The sequence below is a fragment of the Danio rerio genome, chromosome 12 (assembly GCF_049306965.1).
Source record: "Danio rerio strain Tuebingen ecotype United States chromosome 12, GRCz12tu, whole genome shotgun sequence".
NCBI classification, from domain to species: domain Eukaryota; kingdom Metazoa; phylum Chordata; class Actinopteri; order Cypriniformes; family Danionidae; genus Danio; species Danio rerio.
Genome location: NC_133187.1, coordinates 32,731,013 through 32,750,568, shown reverse-complemented (window position 1 = coordinate 32,750,568; position 19,556 = coordinate 32,731,013). Strand labels below are relative to the sequence as shown.

The 19,556-nt window shown below is 35.4% G+C and overlaps 2 protein-coding genes and 1 long non-coding RNA gene across 3 annotated transcripts; 2 read left to right on the top strand and 1 right to left on the bottom strand.

Moving 5' to 3' along the window:
* Positions 1-779: 779 nt before the first annotated feature.
* On the bottom strand, positions 780-16,040 carry LOC141376822 (uncharacterized). Its single transcript, XR_012388063.1, has 4 exons — positions 15,738-16,040; positions 11,407-11,469; positions 8,300-8,334; positions 780-3,590 (listed from the first exon to the last, which is right to left on the bottom strand). It is a non-coding gene; the product is annotated as an uncharacterized lncRNA (long non-coding RNA).
* On the top strand, positions 11,025-14,403 carry crygmxl2 (crystallin, gamma MX, like 2). The gene is made up of 3 exons (NM_001024427.2): positions 11,025-11,124; positions 13,226-13,468; positions 13,943-14,403. Exons 1-3 carry the CDS (start codon positions 11,116-11,118, stop codon positions 14,219-14,221), a joined length of 531 nt encoding a protein of 176 aa, NP_001019598.1. The 5' UTR covers positions 11,025-11,115; the 3' UTR covers positions 14,222-14,403.
* Positions 15,437-18,913, top strand: crygmx (crystallin, gamma MX). Its single transcript, NM_001013262.1, is given in 3 exon segments — positions 15,437-15,460; positions 15,779-16,021; positions 18,369-18,913. Coding segments are annotated over 3 exon segments (528 nt in total). The 5' UTR covers positions 15,437-15,451; the 3' UTR covers positions 18,645-18,913.
* The last annotated feature ends 643 nt before the right edge of the window (positions 18,914-19,556 follow it).

Below are 19,556 nucleotides of genomic sequence, written 5' to 3'. Positions count from 1 at the left end.
ATGTCAGAACACATTTGCTTTGATGCCAAATTTGAAGAAGCAAAAAATGGCATCATGTGTGATTATATATTTAAGGCTGCAGAAAGGTTGGGGTAGATGGGCAGCTTGGGTGCACCTTTTTCCCCGTGTGTTCAAGGTGTCTATTGAAGTTGCTCGTGTTGTTGCCAGACGCTGCCTTAAACACACGGATGCATTGTAAGGAGATTCCTCCTTCTAAAAGAGGAGATGAAACGATCCGAGTTTGGTTTTTGTCATGTGTCAGTAAACACAGAGGCTGTTTGGAGATGAGGGCAGATCACACAAAAGAAAAGTCCTCTTTTAACTCGGAGCAACGGGGAAACGTCACGTGAGAGACGGCTGTCTTTACCTGGGCCGATCGGCTTCATCTGGAAAACACAAACCCAGTAATGCACACTCATGTTGGAGCAGGATAACTTGAGATGTGCGTTTTGAAGAATATAGTTAAAAAATGAGGACTGTCTGAATTTAGGATAGGCTGCTGTTTCAACTATTTGAACTAAGCTTTACAGTTATGGTCGTTCATTTACACAGTAACAACATTTTGGGGAATAAAAATGCAGAAAAATATACAAAACGTATTTAAACGTGTGTTTGAATGCAGTTTCTAGGTACAACAAACGCTAATAGGGCAGTGTGATGCTAACAATGGTTCCTTTTCACACAAATTATTTAAAATTTGCAGGGACATGGTAAATTGAAGAATTATTTTGTGCAGTTCTTTACACAACACTAAATAAATATCACAAAACACCTAAACAGTCTCTGTTATTTGTATTCAAATACATTTTTATTTCATCACCTTCATATGAACAGATTTTATGGCGTGGTCAGTTTGCTCAATACTGTAGCTCACTTAGTACTTGTAATGCAGATCACTCAGGTTTGAGTTCACTGAAGCATGTTTCCACAAAAGATATTGACCCTATTCTTCACGTACAAATGGACACAGCCATTCAAATCTTTTTGGCTTGAGACTTCCGGTCTCATTTTCTTCCATTCATTTTTTGACGTTAAAGACTTGCTTGATGTTGTAAAATGAAATTTTCTTATTATATTATTTAACTTTTTATGTATAGTTCATACCCGTCAATATTGGGATGTGAAAATAAGGGCTATGCCCACATAACACCTCATAAAAAAATCTAATGACTAAATATGTTCATCTGGAGCATTGTAAATAAACAGTTAAATGGTCAGTAATATGTTTTACTATTATTATTTACAGAAGAAAAAATAGTGAACATTAACAGCTAATAAATTAGCAAACAGTTTAGCCTATTAAAGTTATTAGCTATTATAAAGAAATAGAATCAAGTTATCAAATCTCATTATTCTTTTCTTCACTGTATAACTTTTTGTTTGATTACATTAAATAACAGAGGTGTCACTTTTAAAATGCACACATCTAACGTTATAATGAAAGCTTTCGGTTGCTTTTTATGCTCATTTAGGACAAAATTAGTTGTGTTTGAAAAAAAAAACACCAAGATCGACATTTAGATGTTATTATTATTAATTACTGTATGTGTGTATATGTCTTTTCAAACACGCATTCGAAACCAAGACTTTCGCTTTAAATCGCGTGTACAGAATCCGTTTGCGAAATAGCATCTATTTATCACAATGGAGCAGGTCAGCTGACAGTCACGCACTGCTATATGACTGTTTTTGGGATTGCATAGAATTGGTGATGGCACCTGTAATTAAAAGGAAGGGAATAAGGTCAATACAATGTAAAAAATGCTTTTGAAAACGCTGTTGGTTGGGTTTAGATCAGAGTGAAGTGCTTTCACATGGACAGTCATGTCTCTGTAGCATACAACAAAACGAACCCTAAAGCCGCCTTTCCACTGCACACGAAATTTGAACACGACTGTCAGAACACACCCCCTTGTGGCAGTCACACAGAATTTTCAGTTTTGTCGTGCACCATGGGAGAAAAGCTGGATTCTCGCGATGTTGGAAATAAAGGAGTGCAAAAAGTCTATTCACCATGGTTTAATGAATGAATGAATAAAAAAACTCTTAGATCGCAAAAACAATTTTGAGAAAAGTTGGAGACACCATTAAAAAAATAAAACAATTTTATTGCTCATTTATGAATAGAAAAGTTTTTTAATAGAATACATTTTTTCTGATTCAAAAAATCTACTATTTCTTATCTCGCATGCACTGATCTGCTAGGAAAACACTAGAATGCATCACATGCGGTCAGACAGTCGCATACGGTCTAGTTGCAGGATTTCAAGTATTTTAACATTTTCGCAGCTCAAATCGGATCCGAATTTTCTGCATAAGGAGATGATCAGAAATCCATGCAGCTCCCAGACTACTCTCCATTGGAAATGAACTTCCGGTCTATCGCTTGTCGTTTGTCATGTGCAGTGTAAAGGTGGCTTGAGAATGATGTATTTCGGATTCGCAGAAATGCAGACAGCACCCTCTAGTGGATGTTATTTAAAATGTGCAACGAAACATACCCAGAGGAACGTATCTTATGTTTCACAAAAATGTAAGGGTTTGTTCGTATAGCACAATATTTGGCTGACACACAGCTACTGCAAATCTGGAATCTGATAGTTCCAATAAGTCTAAATATTGAGCAAAATACCATTCATTTTAAGAAACTAAGTTATTAGTAATACATATTACTAAACAAAATGTAACTTTTTTTATTTTTACAGTAGAAAATGTAAAACAATTCCCTATAGATAATGATCTTTACTAAATATTATAACGCTTTGGCACAAAAGAAAAATTGCTAACTTTGACTCATACAATGTCTTTTGGCTGTTGTAGTCCATCGTCACATTTATGCATAGATTACTAATGTTTTACGAGTAGAAAAATAATAAGTTCTGAAAGATCATGAGACAATGAAAACTGCAGTAATTAAACTGAAAAATCATTTTAAAATATTTTAAATTTGCAAACACTGCCCCACTGTTTTTGATGAAATAGATGTAGCCTGGTTGAACATATAGCATATTTCTTTCGATTCAACTCTGACCTTAAACTTTTAAACAGTCGTCTATATTTTAAACAACAAATTTCCAACATAGTTTTTGTGGCAGACATTATTAAACCCTCTGAAATAAAGGTTTAAGGAACGCCAAGAAAAGAATAACAAAACTGCACGTAAACAAAGTGTATAAACTAAATAATAACCACATCCATTATTTGACTGGCTTCAGAAGCGCCCAATCCCTCCATCCTTCAGTGTATATTCCACCACTATTTCCTCTTTTAATTATCCTCCAAAAGAAAAGATGGAGCACATCAGACACATCTCCACAAAGCCGTCTCTGGCAGGCTCTCAGAGTGGCCGGCGAGCGGAGGAACCGTCTGGCGCAGCCGATAGTGAGGTTTGTGCGCTGCCAGGGACAGACAGACCCACAAAACAACAGGAGGATGATCTCTCAGCAAAGAGACCCTCGTCTTCCTCCCCCTCGCACGCGTCCAGCCACATCACACCGTCCTCAACAGCAGATTAAGGCCCGCTCGCTCAAACCCACAAGGCTAATTGGAGAGAAGCGGCAGCTGCCATTCACTAGGCCACAGCTTTTGTCCTACAACCATAAAGTACTTAAAAATTACACATTGTCTTCATGACGGCTTCTTTAAATACTCATATCTGGGACTGCAAAGTCTACTATATTGTCTGAAATATTAAAAATGAATGTTTACATGGGCGCTGTTTAATTCTAGATTATACATACAATTCCAATTTAATCCCATAAACAAGCTGACAGTGTATTAATGCATACGCAGTTTTGTCTATCAAAACATTGCAAGTTAAAAGAGGCTTCCTAAGCCCAAAGTATACTGTACTTTGGCTTTAATATGTATTTTGCATATGGCAGCACAGTGGCTCAGTTGTTAGCACTGTCGCCTCACAGCAAGAAAACGCTGGTTCGAGTCTCGGTTCCCTCCAGGTGCTCCGGTATCCCAGACAATCTAAAGAAATGCAGTATGATTGAATTAAAATAAACTAAATTGGCCGTAGTGTATGTTTGTGAATGAGTGCGTGTGGATGTTTCCCAGTGCTGGGTTGCATCTGGAAGGACATTCGCTGCGTAAAACATATGCTGAATAAGTTGGCGGTTCATTCCGCTGTGGCGACCCCTGATGAATAAAGGGACTAAGCCGAAGGAAAATGAATGAATGAAAGAATGACAGTGCACACGAAGCAAACTTTAGCTTCAGAACATAATGTATAAACCCAAATATGCTTCATTTACTTATGGGTTCACATAAGGGTTCATTTACTGGTTTAAAACGATGCCTATGGCAGGCAGCTATCACTCTGCAACTCTCACATGGTTGCTACGGAAGCTAAGCAGGGCTGAGACCACATAGCAAAGCCAGGTTACTGCTGTAAGAGGTGTTAGTGAGACCAGCAGAGGGGCTACCCTGTGGGTCTTAACACCCCAGTATATTAATGGGGACTCTATACTGCTCAGTTTCGGATGAGACGTTAAATTTGTGGTCGTTAAAAATCCTAAGATGTCCTTCGAGAAAGAATGGGGGTTTATCCCTGGCATCCTGGCCAAATTTGCCTACTGGCCTCTGTCCATCATGGCCTCTTAACCGTCCCCATATTATAATTGGCTTCATCACTTTGTCTCCTCTCCACCAATCAGCTGGTGTGTGGTGTACGGTCTGGCCAGGTGGATGCTGCACACTGGTGGTGGATGAGGAGATTCCCCCAATGTGTAAAGCGCCTTGAGTGTCTAGAAATGTCTTTATAAATGTAAGGAATTATTATTATTAATTATTATTATAGATTATTTTATATAACAGAGTATATACAGGAACCAGAGAGTGAAATTCGATACCTTTTAAAACCTTTTTAAGACTAGGTTTATGTTTCAATCGGAAACACTGGTGAGATTTTAACTTACAGTATTTTTACTAAATATTAATGCAATAAACTTTTCCAAAACTAAAACATTATTTGAGTACTGAATAAAAATCTATTAAATCAAGCTAATTCAGCAGGTTGTGCCTATAGAACTGCAGAAATAACGATGTTGCCTTGGTTACTGTAATAAACAAAGCAGCATGATATCAAATCTAGCAAGATTTTATTGATTTCACAAACTACACAGCATGCTGATATTCGCCGATTTAATTCAGGCAACTTTAGCATACAACCATACGACGCATAATCAAAAAATATATATAACTGAATACCTTGAAAAATAACATTTAAAATTTTTTAATACATTTTAAGGGCCTTAAATTTCGCTACAATGATTTTATCAACTTTTGATACTTTTTAAGACCCTGCAGACACCCTGAATAAAAAAGCATTTTACTATGCTGTCCTGTATTTTCCACACCTCTTGATTTCTATTAACTGTCCAGCCATTAAACAAGGCTCTGGATGATTCCTTTCAATACCAGTCATAAGGCACCAAGTTTTTCAGGAACTCAAGGTTATAGTGTCTAAACTTCATGTGAACTTTGTACTGATGCTCAGCTGTTTTTGCATTCAGTAAAGGTTGATGAATTTCCAAGAAGTGTTTAATACTCAATTACATTTTTTTACGACGCTGTATGCTTGTAATAAAATTAATAACAAGAAAGAAATGCATCAAATAAAATTAAATCTATAGCTGTTGTAGGACCTCATGAAAATAAATAAATGAGATTAAGAGTATTTTGCACATTTTATGACCTAACAATAAAAAATACAAATGTGAAATCAGAGTTTACTGTCCGTGTCCAAAGCTTCTCTCTTCATCTCTCTCTCTCTCTTGCTTCCCTCGACCGGAGAGCAGCAAAAGATCTTAAGTGTTGGCTTTTTGTTTCTCCAGGGGGAACCAAGAGAAAAAGCTTGGGTTTATTTGAAGTATTTCACCCCGTGTTGGGAGGAAATGTCTTGTAGTGCTTTCAAGATTACTATTTGCAAGGCTGTGATGTGAAAGAATCATTCCTGTAATGCAGAGTACACGTGCTACGATAATCGCTAGCTAAGCCAAGTAAAGGTGGGAAAAGGAGATCATGAAGAAAAGTACAATTTAAAGACTATTATCTCAAAAAAGATATAACACTAATACATTATCTAAACTTGAGGTTCAAATTCCTGAGAGCTGTGTATGTATATAAACACTGTAACAATATATTTTACTGTAATCTTCTTAATTCCATTAAAAGTATACTTTATCCTAAATTTAAAATTCTGTCATAATTTACTCTTCCTCTACTTGTTCCAATCCAGTTTGACTTACTTTCTTCTGTTGAACACACAGGAAGATATTCTGAAGAAAGCTGGAAACCTGTAAGCATTGACTTCAACAGTCAATACGGATTTCTTCTTCTTTTGTGTTCAACAGATTCTGAACCACTTGAGGGAGTAAATATTGAGTATATTTTCTTTTTTGGATGAAATATCCATTTATGGGAGCTTTATATCTGCCATGATAACTTCTGATGCTGAAAAGTTTTTTTTTTTTTTTTTTTAAATGTAACGTTTGTTAACATTTTAGTTCACTGTAAAACCCAAAAAGTTAAGGTAACTCAAATGTTTTTTTGCAAACGGTTTCCTCAAATGGTTTAAGTTGAAAAATAAACTAATCCTAATGAGTACTGTGAACTTAATCCTTCTGAGATCAAAAGCAATTTGAGCACAGTAAAACCCAATAAATGAAAACTCAAATCAACTGAGTACTGTAAAATCCAATAAGGCAGCTCAAACCATTTGAGGAAACTGATTGATACAAACCATTTGAGTTAAAAAAGTATTATATGAGTACTGTCGACTTACTCTATTTAGGTTAAAGTAATGAGCTGTTTAATTAACTCATAACCTTCAACACCAAGTTTACAGCTCTTTTCAAATTAGTCAAATTAACTTTCAGTACATTTTGAGTTAACTACTGTCATTTCCTTTAATAAAGTTGACTGTTGGGTTTTACAGTGTAGTTTATTAGAAGCAATTTATTGTCTGGATTGGTGACGTGAAGAGCAAAAAAAGTTGAAACAGAGATAAAGCTGACTAATCCAACACATAATTCAAATTGAAAACAAAAATAAATGTAATAATCTGTGAATGACACAGAATCTTGAACTTAAAATAAAGAAGCATTATGAAAAAGTGGATACAAAAAAAAAGGAAAACATTTAATAATAATAATTGTAATAATAATAATAATAATATTCATATTAATAATAATAATAATTCCTTACATTTATATAGCGCTTTCCTGGACACTCAAAGCACTTTACACCTTTTTTGACGGCAATCTCCTCATCCATCACCAATGTGCAGCATCCACAGAGTGATGACGCCACTTATGATATGGGTATGGTTAGGAGGCCATGATGGCAAAGGCCATGATGACAGAGGCCAGTGGGCAAATTTGGCAAAGATTCTGGGGTTAAAACCCTTCTCTTTTCCAAAGGACACCCTGGGATTTTTAATGACCTCAGAGAAATAGGAGCATCCAAAAGACAGCGCTTACAAAGCAGTATAGAGTCCCTTTCACTATACTGGGGCGTTAGGTAAGGCCACAGGTTGAGCATCACCTGCCTGCTGGTCTCATTAACATCATTTCCGGCAGCAACCTAGCTTCCCAATGTAATCTCCCTTCCAGGTACCCGACCGGGCACAGCCTTGCTTAGCTTCAGATATATATATATATATATATAAACTTATCTAATTTCTACATTTTTAGCGTCTCTTTTGCTTTAATGATTTCACCTCTACCTGTTAGGAAGAAAAATAAATTAAATGAGGCATAAAAATTATAATTAGCAAGAGAGAGAATAGCAGAGAATGTTAAATCTTTATTTTTCATTAATTTTTTATTTCAATCTTCCATGTAATATCATTTGTTTTCATTTTCCAAAATATTCATCATCTGAAATAGACTTGTGTGAAGATCAAACACTTTGATAACGTTTGTGACTGTCAGCTTGAGCCATTGACAGCTAAAGAAACAAAGCTCCAACCACAACTTCTCTCCCTCTCAGCCTTGTTTTGAAACAATGCCGGAGTGGCTATCAAAGAACACTGTGGCTATTGTTTTACAAAAGCTGTCTTTCTCTGGAGTAAAACCGCCCAAAAAAAAAAAAAAAACAATACACAAAACAGAACGTTGCTCCTCATCTTGATGAAAGGAGAGATGTGGGGGCTTTGAAAACAACAGAAACACAAGGCCGACTCTCTTTGGCCTTTTGCCTGTCAGCTGAGGCGTTTGCTCACTGTCCTAAAGTTGAAACAACCATCACAAAACAACACAAACATAAACACATGAAATGCATGACCTACCTCAACACAGCCTTGCATCAGAGCGGCTCTTCGGGCTATGGAAGCAAAAAGAAGGCAACATATTGTCGGAGGTTATGTCAACACATTCGCCAACAATCAATAGTGTCAGAATCACTTAGATGAGCGTGTCTGAAATGCACAGCGCGGAAAAAATACACACCAGATGGACTATAATGTGTCCTGTGATGAAATGCTCTGTGATGCCGCTATTTGTAATAAATAATTCAGTCAAAATCTCCGGACTGAGCGGTTGATAAAGTGTCTGTCAAGCTGCTTTGCCTCAGTCTGAACAGAATGTGACGCTTGTGTTTGCCTGTAATTGCATATTTGATGGAGACATCAGAAAACAACGCTATAGAGAGCCACTGCCGCTATAGGGATTTAAAAACTGTGATGATGTCAAAGAGGACCTTCATTGCAAACGGAAGGAGAGTGTAAAGGTAACTTTTGTACATTACGGACAATTTGATTCTTCAAAAGTTAATAAAAATATTCAAATTTCATTCATAAAACTTGTTTAAAGTTTTAAAAATATTTTTTCTCCAAATTGGATGGATGGACGGACGGACGGACGGACGGACGGACGGACGGACGGACGGACAGACGGACAGACAGACAGACAGACAGACAGACAGATAGGATAGATAGATAGATAGATAGATAGACAGACAGACAGACAGACAGACAGACAGACAGACAGACAGACAGACAGACAGACAGACAGACAGACAGACAGACAGACAGACAGATAGATAGATAGATAGATAGATAGATAGATAGATAGATAGATAGATAGATAGATAGATAGATAGATAGATAGATAGATAGATAGATAGATAGATAGACGTACGGACGTACAGAAAATAAAATAAAAAAATTAAAGTAAAATAAACAACCTAGAGGCCTTTGTCTTTCATATTACCTGCTTCTTATACAAATGATCAACTAAGTCAAGTTATTATTTGTTGTTGCTAAAACTTGGATAGGCAACAAGACTTTTGTGAGGTAGTGGGTATAATGCCTAGGAAAAGTATGGAAAATCCTTACAAAAACTGATTTTTTATACTTTGTCTAAAAACCATCAGGCATTGTTTACAATACCAGAATTTCACACATTGCTGGTAACATATTTTAAAGGTAATATGTGGAATTTTAATTACGTGTTGACGGATTTTAATTACAATAAACTATGTCTTTTTATATTACTATTTTACAAATAAATGTTGTTAAACACTATAACCACCAGGGTAACTTCCATCCATTCTGTATCCGTTTTCAAACAAAATAAGAAAAACTATGAAAACTGCAGTTTTTTTTTTCTTTTGCTAAAAAAAAAAAAAAGAAAAAAAACGAGATTTTGGCTCAATTGTCATTTTTAGTTTAGGGTAAGAAATTTAAAATTCATTATACAGGCTGTGCTAAACAGCCTTTTTTCTCTGATTGGTCAACCAAATCTGCGATGTCAAATAATAGTCCTATATATATACATATATAAAACTAAACAAACGGTATCAATTATTATTATTATTTAGGCCTACAGTACTGTTCTGAAACACTGATGCAAACAAGGTGCTGCTAGGAAATGGTTATCTTTGCTCAGCATCTAGTGCACAGCAGCAAGATGTTAGGCCGCAAACTATGACCTTATTTTAATGACAAATGTGTAATAACACTGCTAATTTACATTTTTATTTAATTTATGCATACGCAATGAATGTAAGCCTGTTCACTGGTCAAATGATAGAATATGTAAACTTAGTTTATATATATATATATATATATATATATATATATATATATATATATATATATATATATATATATATATATATATATATATATATATATATATATATATATATATATGATTAAATAATAATAATTAAAAGCCTGGGTGCTGATCCGCAGAGGGCTTTTATTTTAAGGGCGACATCACAAGCTCAGATTTGGTTGACCAATCAGAGGAAATGAGACCAATGCTGCGTTTCATCACCGCCTACATGTGTATAATGAATATTATAGTCGTTTATCTGTTTTCTTACTCTAAACCAAAAAATTAAAAAAGCAAAAGAAAAATGTCAGTTTTCTTAGTTTTCCTTTTTTTTTGTTAGACAATGGATATAGAATGGATGGAAGATACCCTGATTCATAACCTAGGTCAACATAACCTCAAAAAATGTAAATCAAAAATGTCATTTTTTATTCAATCACCAAATTAAATAATTATTTTAAAATAATGTTATATTATACTAAAATAATATTTTAAACAGTGAGTTCTTTTTCATTAAACCATTATGTATATTTTAACAGATAGAAAAATAAATTTCTTCTGGAATATTTCCAAACATCTTAGCATCCCTGTGTGTCCACCTGATGAACCTCAGCTTAAAATAACCCAGCTCAAGACACTGCCTAATGAAAAGTATGATTTAACCCAAATGACACTTACGCATTCTGTTAAAACTGTTTACATGCCATTTTTTTTCCTTTACATTGTGCCATATATAGAATGCCTTTTGTGGCGTGTTGTGAAAAGGTCATGGCTGAACAAGGCTCGGTGTGTGTTGGTAAGGCTCGTGAGGTGAGGCAGATTTGTATAGGTAAACTCTAGCATTGGGGAATAATGGCAGAGTGGCTTTAGTTGTCTTTAGAGAAATGCATAATGGGAAAGGTCTGTGACGTTTTCAAAGGTAAACTCTAGTCTCTGTGACGGGCCTCTGGCAGCAGCGTTTCTACATCTCTAGAAGAGTATAAAAGCTCCGGCCGCTCTTCTGTGACTGAACGGCAGTACGGCGTCCACAACCTGCTCTGCAACCATGGGGAAGGTAGGCAATCAGAACGGTACCACTATAGTTAGTTAGTTAATTAGTAAGTAGACTGGTTAAAACTGCTATTTGCATAAGACGGTATGAGTTATTTGCCACATCATGGACGCATGCGATGAACACCAATGCTGAAAAACTCTGCATTCAATTCGGCAAAAAAAGGCAGCTGGTGGGCATTGCTGTTCTTTAGCAAATGTGAGCTGCTATTGCTCAGCACTCTTGTTTTACATAATGGAGATCAGCAAACAGCATCCCATACTGGTTCCATCAGGTCAGACATACCTTGTGCTGATGACCCAGATTTTTTTCAGCAGGAATCATTGGCTTGAATCCAATCTTGACAAACTAGAGAGAAGATAGCATCCTGAAATTAAAGGTGTAGAAAAGTACATTTATATATAATATAATCTGAAAATATGATTAGAAAACCAAGTTTGCTTTATGGTATTTTGATTCATAGTCAAAAAATAAGTAAATAAATATACTAAATAATATATATACTTACTCCCAGGGCTGTTTATATCGAAGTTTATATTTAGCCACACCATATTGGCGTTTCGTAACATCTCATTTTTACGAGCTGGGTCGTTACCCCAATGCTCAACCCCTGATCTGGAGGATCAGGATGTACACACATACACTACGGACAGTTTAGCTTACCCAACTCACCTATAGCACATGTCTTTGGACTTAGGGAAAACAGAGCAATATACATACAGACTGTATAGATATTTAAAAACTTTAAAATGACTTTCATCTTCTTAAATTAACTTTAACTTAAATTAAAATGGAATGAGGAAATATAAAGCAGAAGAATAGATGGTCGAGAATTTTATTAAATAATTATTTTATGATTAATGATTTAGTAATGATTTAGTGATCTAGTGCCGTCTAAAATGAACATTTTTCTCAGGTTCCAGTGTGTATGTAAATTCAGTAATTTCACTTTAATAGTAGGTTGTTTATACTTTAAGGTTCTTTTCATTGCAGTTAAACTGAAATAAATACTCAATTTAGAAGAAAAAATCAGTCATGCTATATTTAAGGTAAATTTCTGCCTATTAACTAAAATATACAGTTGAAGTCAGAATTATTAGCCCCCCTTTGATTTTTTTTCTTTTTTTAAATATTTCCCAAATGATGTTTAACAGAGCAAGGAAATTGTCACAGTATGTGTGATATAATTGTTTTCTTCTAGAGAAAGTCTTATTTGTATTATTCCGGCTGAAATAAAAGCAGTGTTTTTTTTTAACCATTTTAAGGTCAGAATTATTAGCCCCTTTAAGCTATATCTTTTTTCGATAGAACAGAACAAACCATCGTTATACAATAACTTGCCTAATTACCCTATTCTGCCTAGTTAACCTAGTTAAGAAAATGTCACTTGAAGCTGTATAGAGGTGTCTTGAAAAATATCTAGTAAAATATTATTTACTGTCATCATGGCAAAGAAAAAATAAATCAGTTATTAGAAATGAGTTAATAAAACTATTATGTTTAGAAATGTGTTGAAAAAAATCTGCTCTCTGTTGAACAGAAATAGGGGAAAAAATAAACTAGGCCAATATTTTAAACTGTATAAATGTTACCTCAGTAAACTATTAATTTGCTGCTCATTGGTAGATTTTTGACATTTCCGAGATTCCCATGGATTCCTCAATGGTGTTATCAAGACTTTCAGAAAAAGGAAAAAAAAAAATAGTGTGAGTGATGACAGCAGCCAGAGGAGAGAATAAGGTCAAATTTACTCTGAGCCCCATTGACACTGCACTAGAAACACCTCGCATAAGTGGTAATTGTTTTTTTTATAATTTGAAGCAAAAATGATATAATACATTCATTAATACATATAATGTTCATATGTTTTTTTTTTTTTTTAATAATGAAGATATTAAACACTTTCAAGGATTTAAGATTAGGATGACTGTTAAACATCAGTCTTGTGAGAAAGCTCCATAACTTTGATCTTCTCTGAAGGTGGCAACTTCTAGCACTGATCCATCAAAATGCACTTGTTTACTGAATGAGTTTTGACAAACTGAATCAGGATAGCCTTTTCTTCCCACTGTACCTTCTCTAATCACCATCTTTCTGTGGTCAGATTGTCTTCTACGAAGGCCGCAACTTCCAGGGCCGCTCTTACGAGTGCTCCTCTGACTGCTCCGACACCTACAACTACTTCAACTGCTGTAACTCCATCCGTGTCATGGGAGGTCACTGGGTGGGTTACGAGAAGCCCAACTTCATGGGCTATCAGTACGTCCTGGGCCGTGGGGAGTACCCTGACTATCACCACTGGATGGGCTTCAACAACTGCATCAGATCTTGTCAGATGTTCCCCCCAGTAAGTCAATCAAACTGATGGGTTTCATTTCACACAGTTAAACACCTTCACACAAAAAAAGCAACGTCAATCAATCAGTCCTTTGAAGTATTTCATATATGCAGAGGGGGGAAAAAAACAGGTTCACAGGTCCGCCAGGAGATTTAGTTATTTGAAATGGAGCAAGACACACTCGGATGACTGCGCAGCTCATCATCATTCCATTCATCCCTGCTTTTTTTATTTTTTGGCAGAGGAAGAATCATGACACTGTCACTAGAGTTAGTTCGACGAAAAGTGACTAAACGTCTACTTGAAAATCTTTGAAAGTTGTAGGTTTACAGCAGGAAGTCATGTTCAAAGGCTCTGTTTTAAACAGCGGCGTCAAGAATGCAGAGCTTTGCCTCCCAAACGTTCTGACAACTGGTCTCTCGAATGCGTTGATTATTGACTCCTCTAAAGCCCTAAACGCTGTTTTTGCTCTCCACTCAACAGTACAGAGGAGCCTACCGTATGAGGATCTACAACAGGCCCGAGATGTACGGACACATGATGGAGTTCACCGACGACTGCCCTAATGTCTACGATCGCTTTGGCTACCACGGCATCTACTCCTGCAACTGTATGGAGGGCTTCTGGACCTTCTATGAGCACCCCAACTATAGAGGCCGTCAGTATTTCCTGAGACCCGGAGAATACAGAGCCTGCAGCGACTGGGGTTGCATGAATCCCATGATTGGCTCCTTCAGGAGAATGAGGAGCAGTTTCATGTAAACGCTGTTTTGCCATTAAAGACTAATTAAAATGGGTTTCGCATACTGCCTTTTCTTCATTACACTCGGTAGCGAAGAAAACAGAGTTTGTTCAGCTTGCCAGTTGTTTTTCAAATGAGAGATCCATTGATCTACTTCCCAGTGCACATCAAAATAAAGACTGAATGTCTGTTTCGAGCCAAACCTGTCTTTTCAAAACTGACATTCATTTTAGTCTCATTCCAAACCATGAAACGTGGCCATTTGAGGGGATAATTTATATGCAATTATATATTAATTATATAATTCTTCTTCAGACGTTATGTTTACTATAAGCAACTTTGCAAGCAGTGTTGGTAAGTAATAATAATAATTATTATTATAATAATAAACATGATAATAATAATAATAATGATGATGATGATGATGATGATGATAATAATGATGATGATAATAATAATAATAATAATAATGATAACGATATTGGTAATAATAATATTAATAATAATAATAATAATAATGATGATGATGAGGATAATGATGATGATGACAATGATTATAATAATAATAATAATATTAATAATAATAATAATGATGATAATAATAATAATAATAATAAAATAAAAATATAAATAAAATATATAATAAATTTAAATAATTAAAAAAAATACATAAATAAAAAATGCAAAAATAAAATAAAACATAGTTTAACATTATTTTCCTTACTAACTAGATAAAAAATAAAATAAAAGCAACTTAAGATCGTAATATATTACTTTTATTCCAACACTTTGCAAGTAAACATCAACTTTCACGAATCCTAACCATTTTCTTCTAATGAGAGTTACCTGTACTATACAATAATCTGTAATGTTACTTATAGTGTACAGAATACCTAAAAAGGAGTGTTAAAATAATAGCATGACCCAATTTAAAACTCAAATCATTTCATATTCCAGCATTTTATCCTCATTTATGTGCCCTGCCATTTACATGTCTAAACTAAAAGCAGAGTTGGCAACTTTTTTGTCAAGCGCCGAAAAGTGCAGTGGTGCTGTCTTTGAAGAGAGAGAGAAAAAAAGACACAAAGGGGGGCACACGACGGCAGATCTACAGTCGCATCCAGCCTATACAACACATTGTGCTGACCAGACAGAGTTTTGTGAGTCAGACACAAAGCCCTGATCCATGCCGGCTCTATAAAGAGGTCCTGACCTCAGAAATGGTTTGGTCTGCTCACAGAACAGTCACAATGTCCAAGGTAAGTGTCTAAGTTTACCTTTGTGTAAATTGTGTCTAAGTTATACAGATGGAGATGTTATTATAAAAGAATAGAGATTAAAAAAAAAGATGGAGATGTTATTGTAAAATTATAAACTTAAAGCCACAACAGATATTACCAACAGACACTGATAGAAGCAGACAATCATTATACAACCTGAGAAGTACCAATTTAGCATGTCTAAACTGAATAATACAAGCTCCGAAAAATGTGTCCATTACTGTCTGTCAGAGTGTGATTAACCTTGAAAGCATACCTGTAATCCTGCGTTGTTCTTTCATTCTCATTGACCAACAGATTACTTTCTATGAAGAGAAGAACTTCCAGGGCCGTCACTATGATTGCACTGGAGACTGCGCTGACATGCAGTCCCACTTTAATCGCTGCAACTCCATCCGAGTAGACAGTGGTAGCTGGGTGGCTTATGAGAAGCCCAACTTTTCTGGATACCAGTACATGCTGTTCAAGGGTGAATACCCTGATTTCCAGCACTGGGCTGGATTCAACGACTGCATTCGCTCCTGCCGCGTGGTTCCTGCTGTGAGTACTGTACAGTCAGCTGTAGTAGAAAACAGTACTGATTGATACTTTTGAAACATTATTTCAATCAAAAAGCATGATGGTAATACGTTTACAATTTGCATCAAGTTTCAGATGAATTACATATAGCTCAAGTCGCTGCTTACTTTTTATTGCAGCTTTATTATTTAGTCTTAAGGAAAATCTGTTGTTTGCTATATTTGCATAATTTTCAGGGTTCATACGATCATGGAAAATCTGGAAAAGTCTTGGAATTTTGACATGGCATTTTCCAGGCCTGAAAAAGTTCTGGAAAAACAGAAAAACCCACAAAGTTTTGGAAAAGTCCTGGAAATTACATTTACATTTAGTCATTTAGCAAATGTTTTGTTTAAAGCAACTTAAGCTGCGGTCACACTAGAGCTTGTGCATGCAAAATTCTGTCTTATGGCGCTGCGAAAAGGGGTGATATTAAACAATATGATTAGACGTTAATAAAAGTGAGCGTTAATAAAAGTGCTCCATATTCAAAATTTCTTATTTTAAAATGTATCTATTCGTCTAACCCAATTACCTGATGTGATTTCGCAGGTAAGAATTCACCAAGCCACAGCGAATGCAGTGAAATGCAAAACGTGCAAAACGCACGTGGTTGCATTTCCGGTCTGCCGCATTTGCATGCGAAAAGTACAGTGTGATCGTGGCTTTACAATAGAAGTAGTTTTACCTATTATCTAAGATTATTACTAAGATTATCTAAAATTAGTTTGACAAATATCTCTAAATTGGAATGGACGTTAGTTGTTTTTACGTTTCTCTTCTTGGCCAAAAACATGCTCTCACATCATTAGTGCTGTGTAAGCATCATCTGTTTCACAAAGATATAAAAATAAATTGAAACTATTGCGTGTTTTATGATATGCTGTAATAAATCTAAACGTTCATAGTTTTTCTTATGATTTATCAACTATACGTAGACATTATATGAAACATTAGGTCATGAAAATTAACTTAAAAGTCCTGGAAAAGTTCTGGAATTTTTGCCGTAAAAATGTGTAAGAACCCTAAATTTTACTGATCAGTATCAGATTTTCTTTGCACAATAACTGTTGAATTGTTTAACAAAAAAAACGAAGGATTTTTCAACTACTGATACTGTATTATCACTGTATTTTAATACAATAAAAAAAAAAAGTTTGAAAAGAACAAACTTTAGTGTTGCCTTCTAAATAACAAATCGAATGATTTTTGAATGACAAAGGCACTCACTGTTTTACACTTAATTTAAAAATGATTGCCATTGATTACATAATTGTGTGACCAGTGTCATACAAGTCGTCTATTATATAAAGTGTGCTTTAATCAATTTTTTTAAGAATTCAAAAGACAATATTACAATATATTAAAGTGAACATGATGATAATTTTGAATTATTAAATACCACCACATCTATTAGGTAACATTTAAATAAATTTGACAAGAATTTTTTGTGCACGTTTTACATTGAACTTGCATTTTAAAATGCTTGTATTAAACTACATTTGTAATTAATTTATGTAGGTACATCTGTAAATACAATACTGGCTCTAACCACTTAACCAACCCATTCAACAAAAGCAAACTTCAACTGAATTCCACCTCATTAGCAGAAAAAAAGATTTGATTTGTTTGAAAAGAATTTATGTAATGTTAAAAACACCTTCACAATAATAATAAAAAATAATAATTAAAAAATATCTACTGTTTGCAAACAAGTTTCCTTGTTTGAATACTCACCTCGTCACTCATTGGTCAGTTGAATAGATATAGGCTTACGTTTCGAGTCTCTAAAGATTAATAAAAAATATGAGTTTTCGCCTCTAGTAAAGCTCAATTAAAGCTGTACTGACTGTGAAAAGTCTGATGCGTTTGGTTCTTTCAAATGTCTTACTCAAATGCCTTAAACTCTTACGTTGTGCTATATGTCATCCAGGACAATGTTATTTTAGTATCATATTCTTTAATCTTTAAAAAAAAAAAAAATATATATATATATATATATATATATATATATATATATATATATATATATATATATATATATATATATATATATATATATATATATATATATATATATATATATATACAATTTCCAAACAAGCTTCCTTGTCTGAATACTCACCTGTTCACTTATTGGTTGGTTAAATGAATATAGGCCAACCCCAAACTCGCACTATTGGCTGATCCAATGAGCATAACGCCGGCTTGATCAAACAATACAAAATATGAAATTTTAATGAAACGATTCAACTTCATAAATGATTATGCAGTAAAGAAAAAAATCATAGACTTTACCTAATAGAACACCATTTTTTTTCACCCACAGTACACCGGAAACTACAGGATGAAGATCTTTGAGCGCGCCGATTTTGGCGGTCAGGCAATGGAGCTGAATGAAGATTGTCCTGACCTGCGCCAGCGTTTCCACAATGGCGACATCTCTTCAGCTAATGTGATGGAGGGCTACTGGATCCTCCACGAGCACCCCAACTACACTGGTCGCCAGTTCTTCCTGCGTCCCGGCGAATACAGGAGGTACATCGAGTGGGGAAGTCAAAGTCCCACCATCGGCTCCCTGCGACGTGTTACTGACCCCAAATGAAGATCCAAATCCAAAGCGCAAACACCTCTCCCAATGTGTCGACAGCACCGCCTGTCCATGCAATGACCATGTCTGACCTTCGGGGCCTGTGGATCTGTCGTGCTCAATGTATTTGTGATGCTTCTTGTAATGCGGCACATTTAGCTTCGCTTTAAGCAGAGCTATCTGTCTTCTTCGGCATTGACAATCGTGCAAATTGTGTATTTTATCTGCACCCTTCCCTTCCACAAATACAACTGGAAATAAAGGAGAAATTGATTAAAATCAAACAAGTTTGTCATGCAATGAATGAAAACATGCCAAAAAATGTTGTAGACGCAGCACACATCTATCGCCTTGATCATGCATGACGTCAGCTTGAGCCTGAGAGACAAAAGAAAATTATTAAGGAAACGGCTCGTTCTTTGAACAGAGTTATTAAAGAACAAAAAAAGGGGGTATCTGAGGATGGGAGCGCAGAAGACTTTTATAAGATCACATGATGTCTAGCAGACGCTTTGGGCCCTTGAAAGAGGCCCCATATTAGCAGCACATCATAGGGCAGCGCAGACTCAAAGAGGAAAAGTCAAAGTGGCCTGGTCTTCGCCCCGAGCACGCGGCTCTCTCTCAGAACACAAAACAAAACCAAGTCCATATCTCAGCTCATGCATTTTTCATAAGGTGCGCATACCCAGCTCTTTCAGAGATAAATATCAATTATTGAAATTGTTAATTAGAAGCCCGTAATTGGCAAAGATACAAATGAATAAATAACTTTGACGATTAATTATTGATTTAAAAAAATGGAGCTCTGCAGGGAGCACGTTTCGAGTCTCTAAAGATCAAGGAAAGACCAAAAATATGAGTTTTCGCCTCTAGTAAAGCTCAATTAAAGCTGTACTGACTGCGAAAGTCTGATGGGTTTGGTTCTTT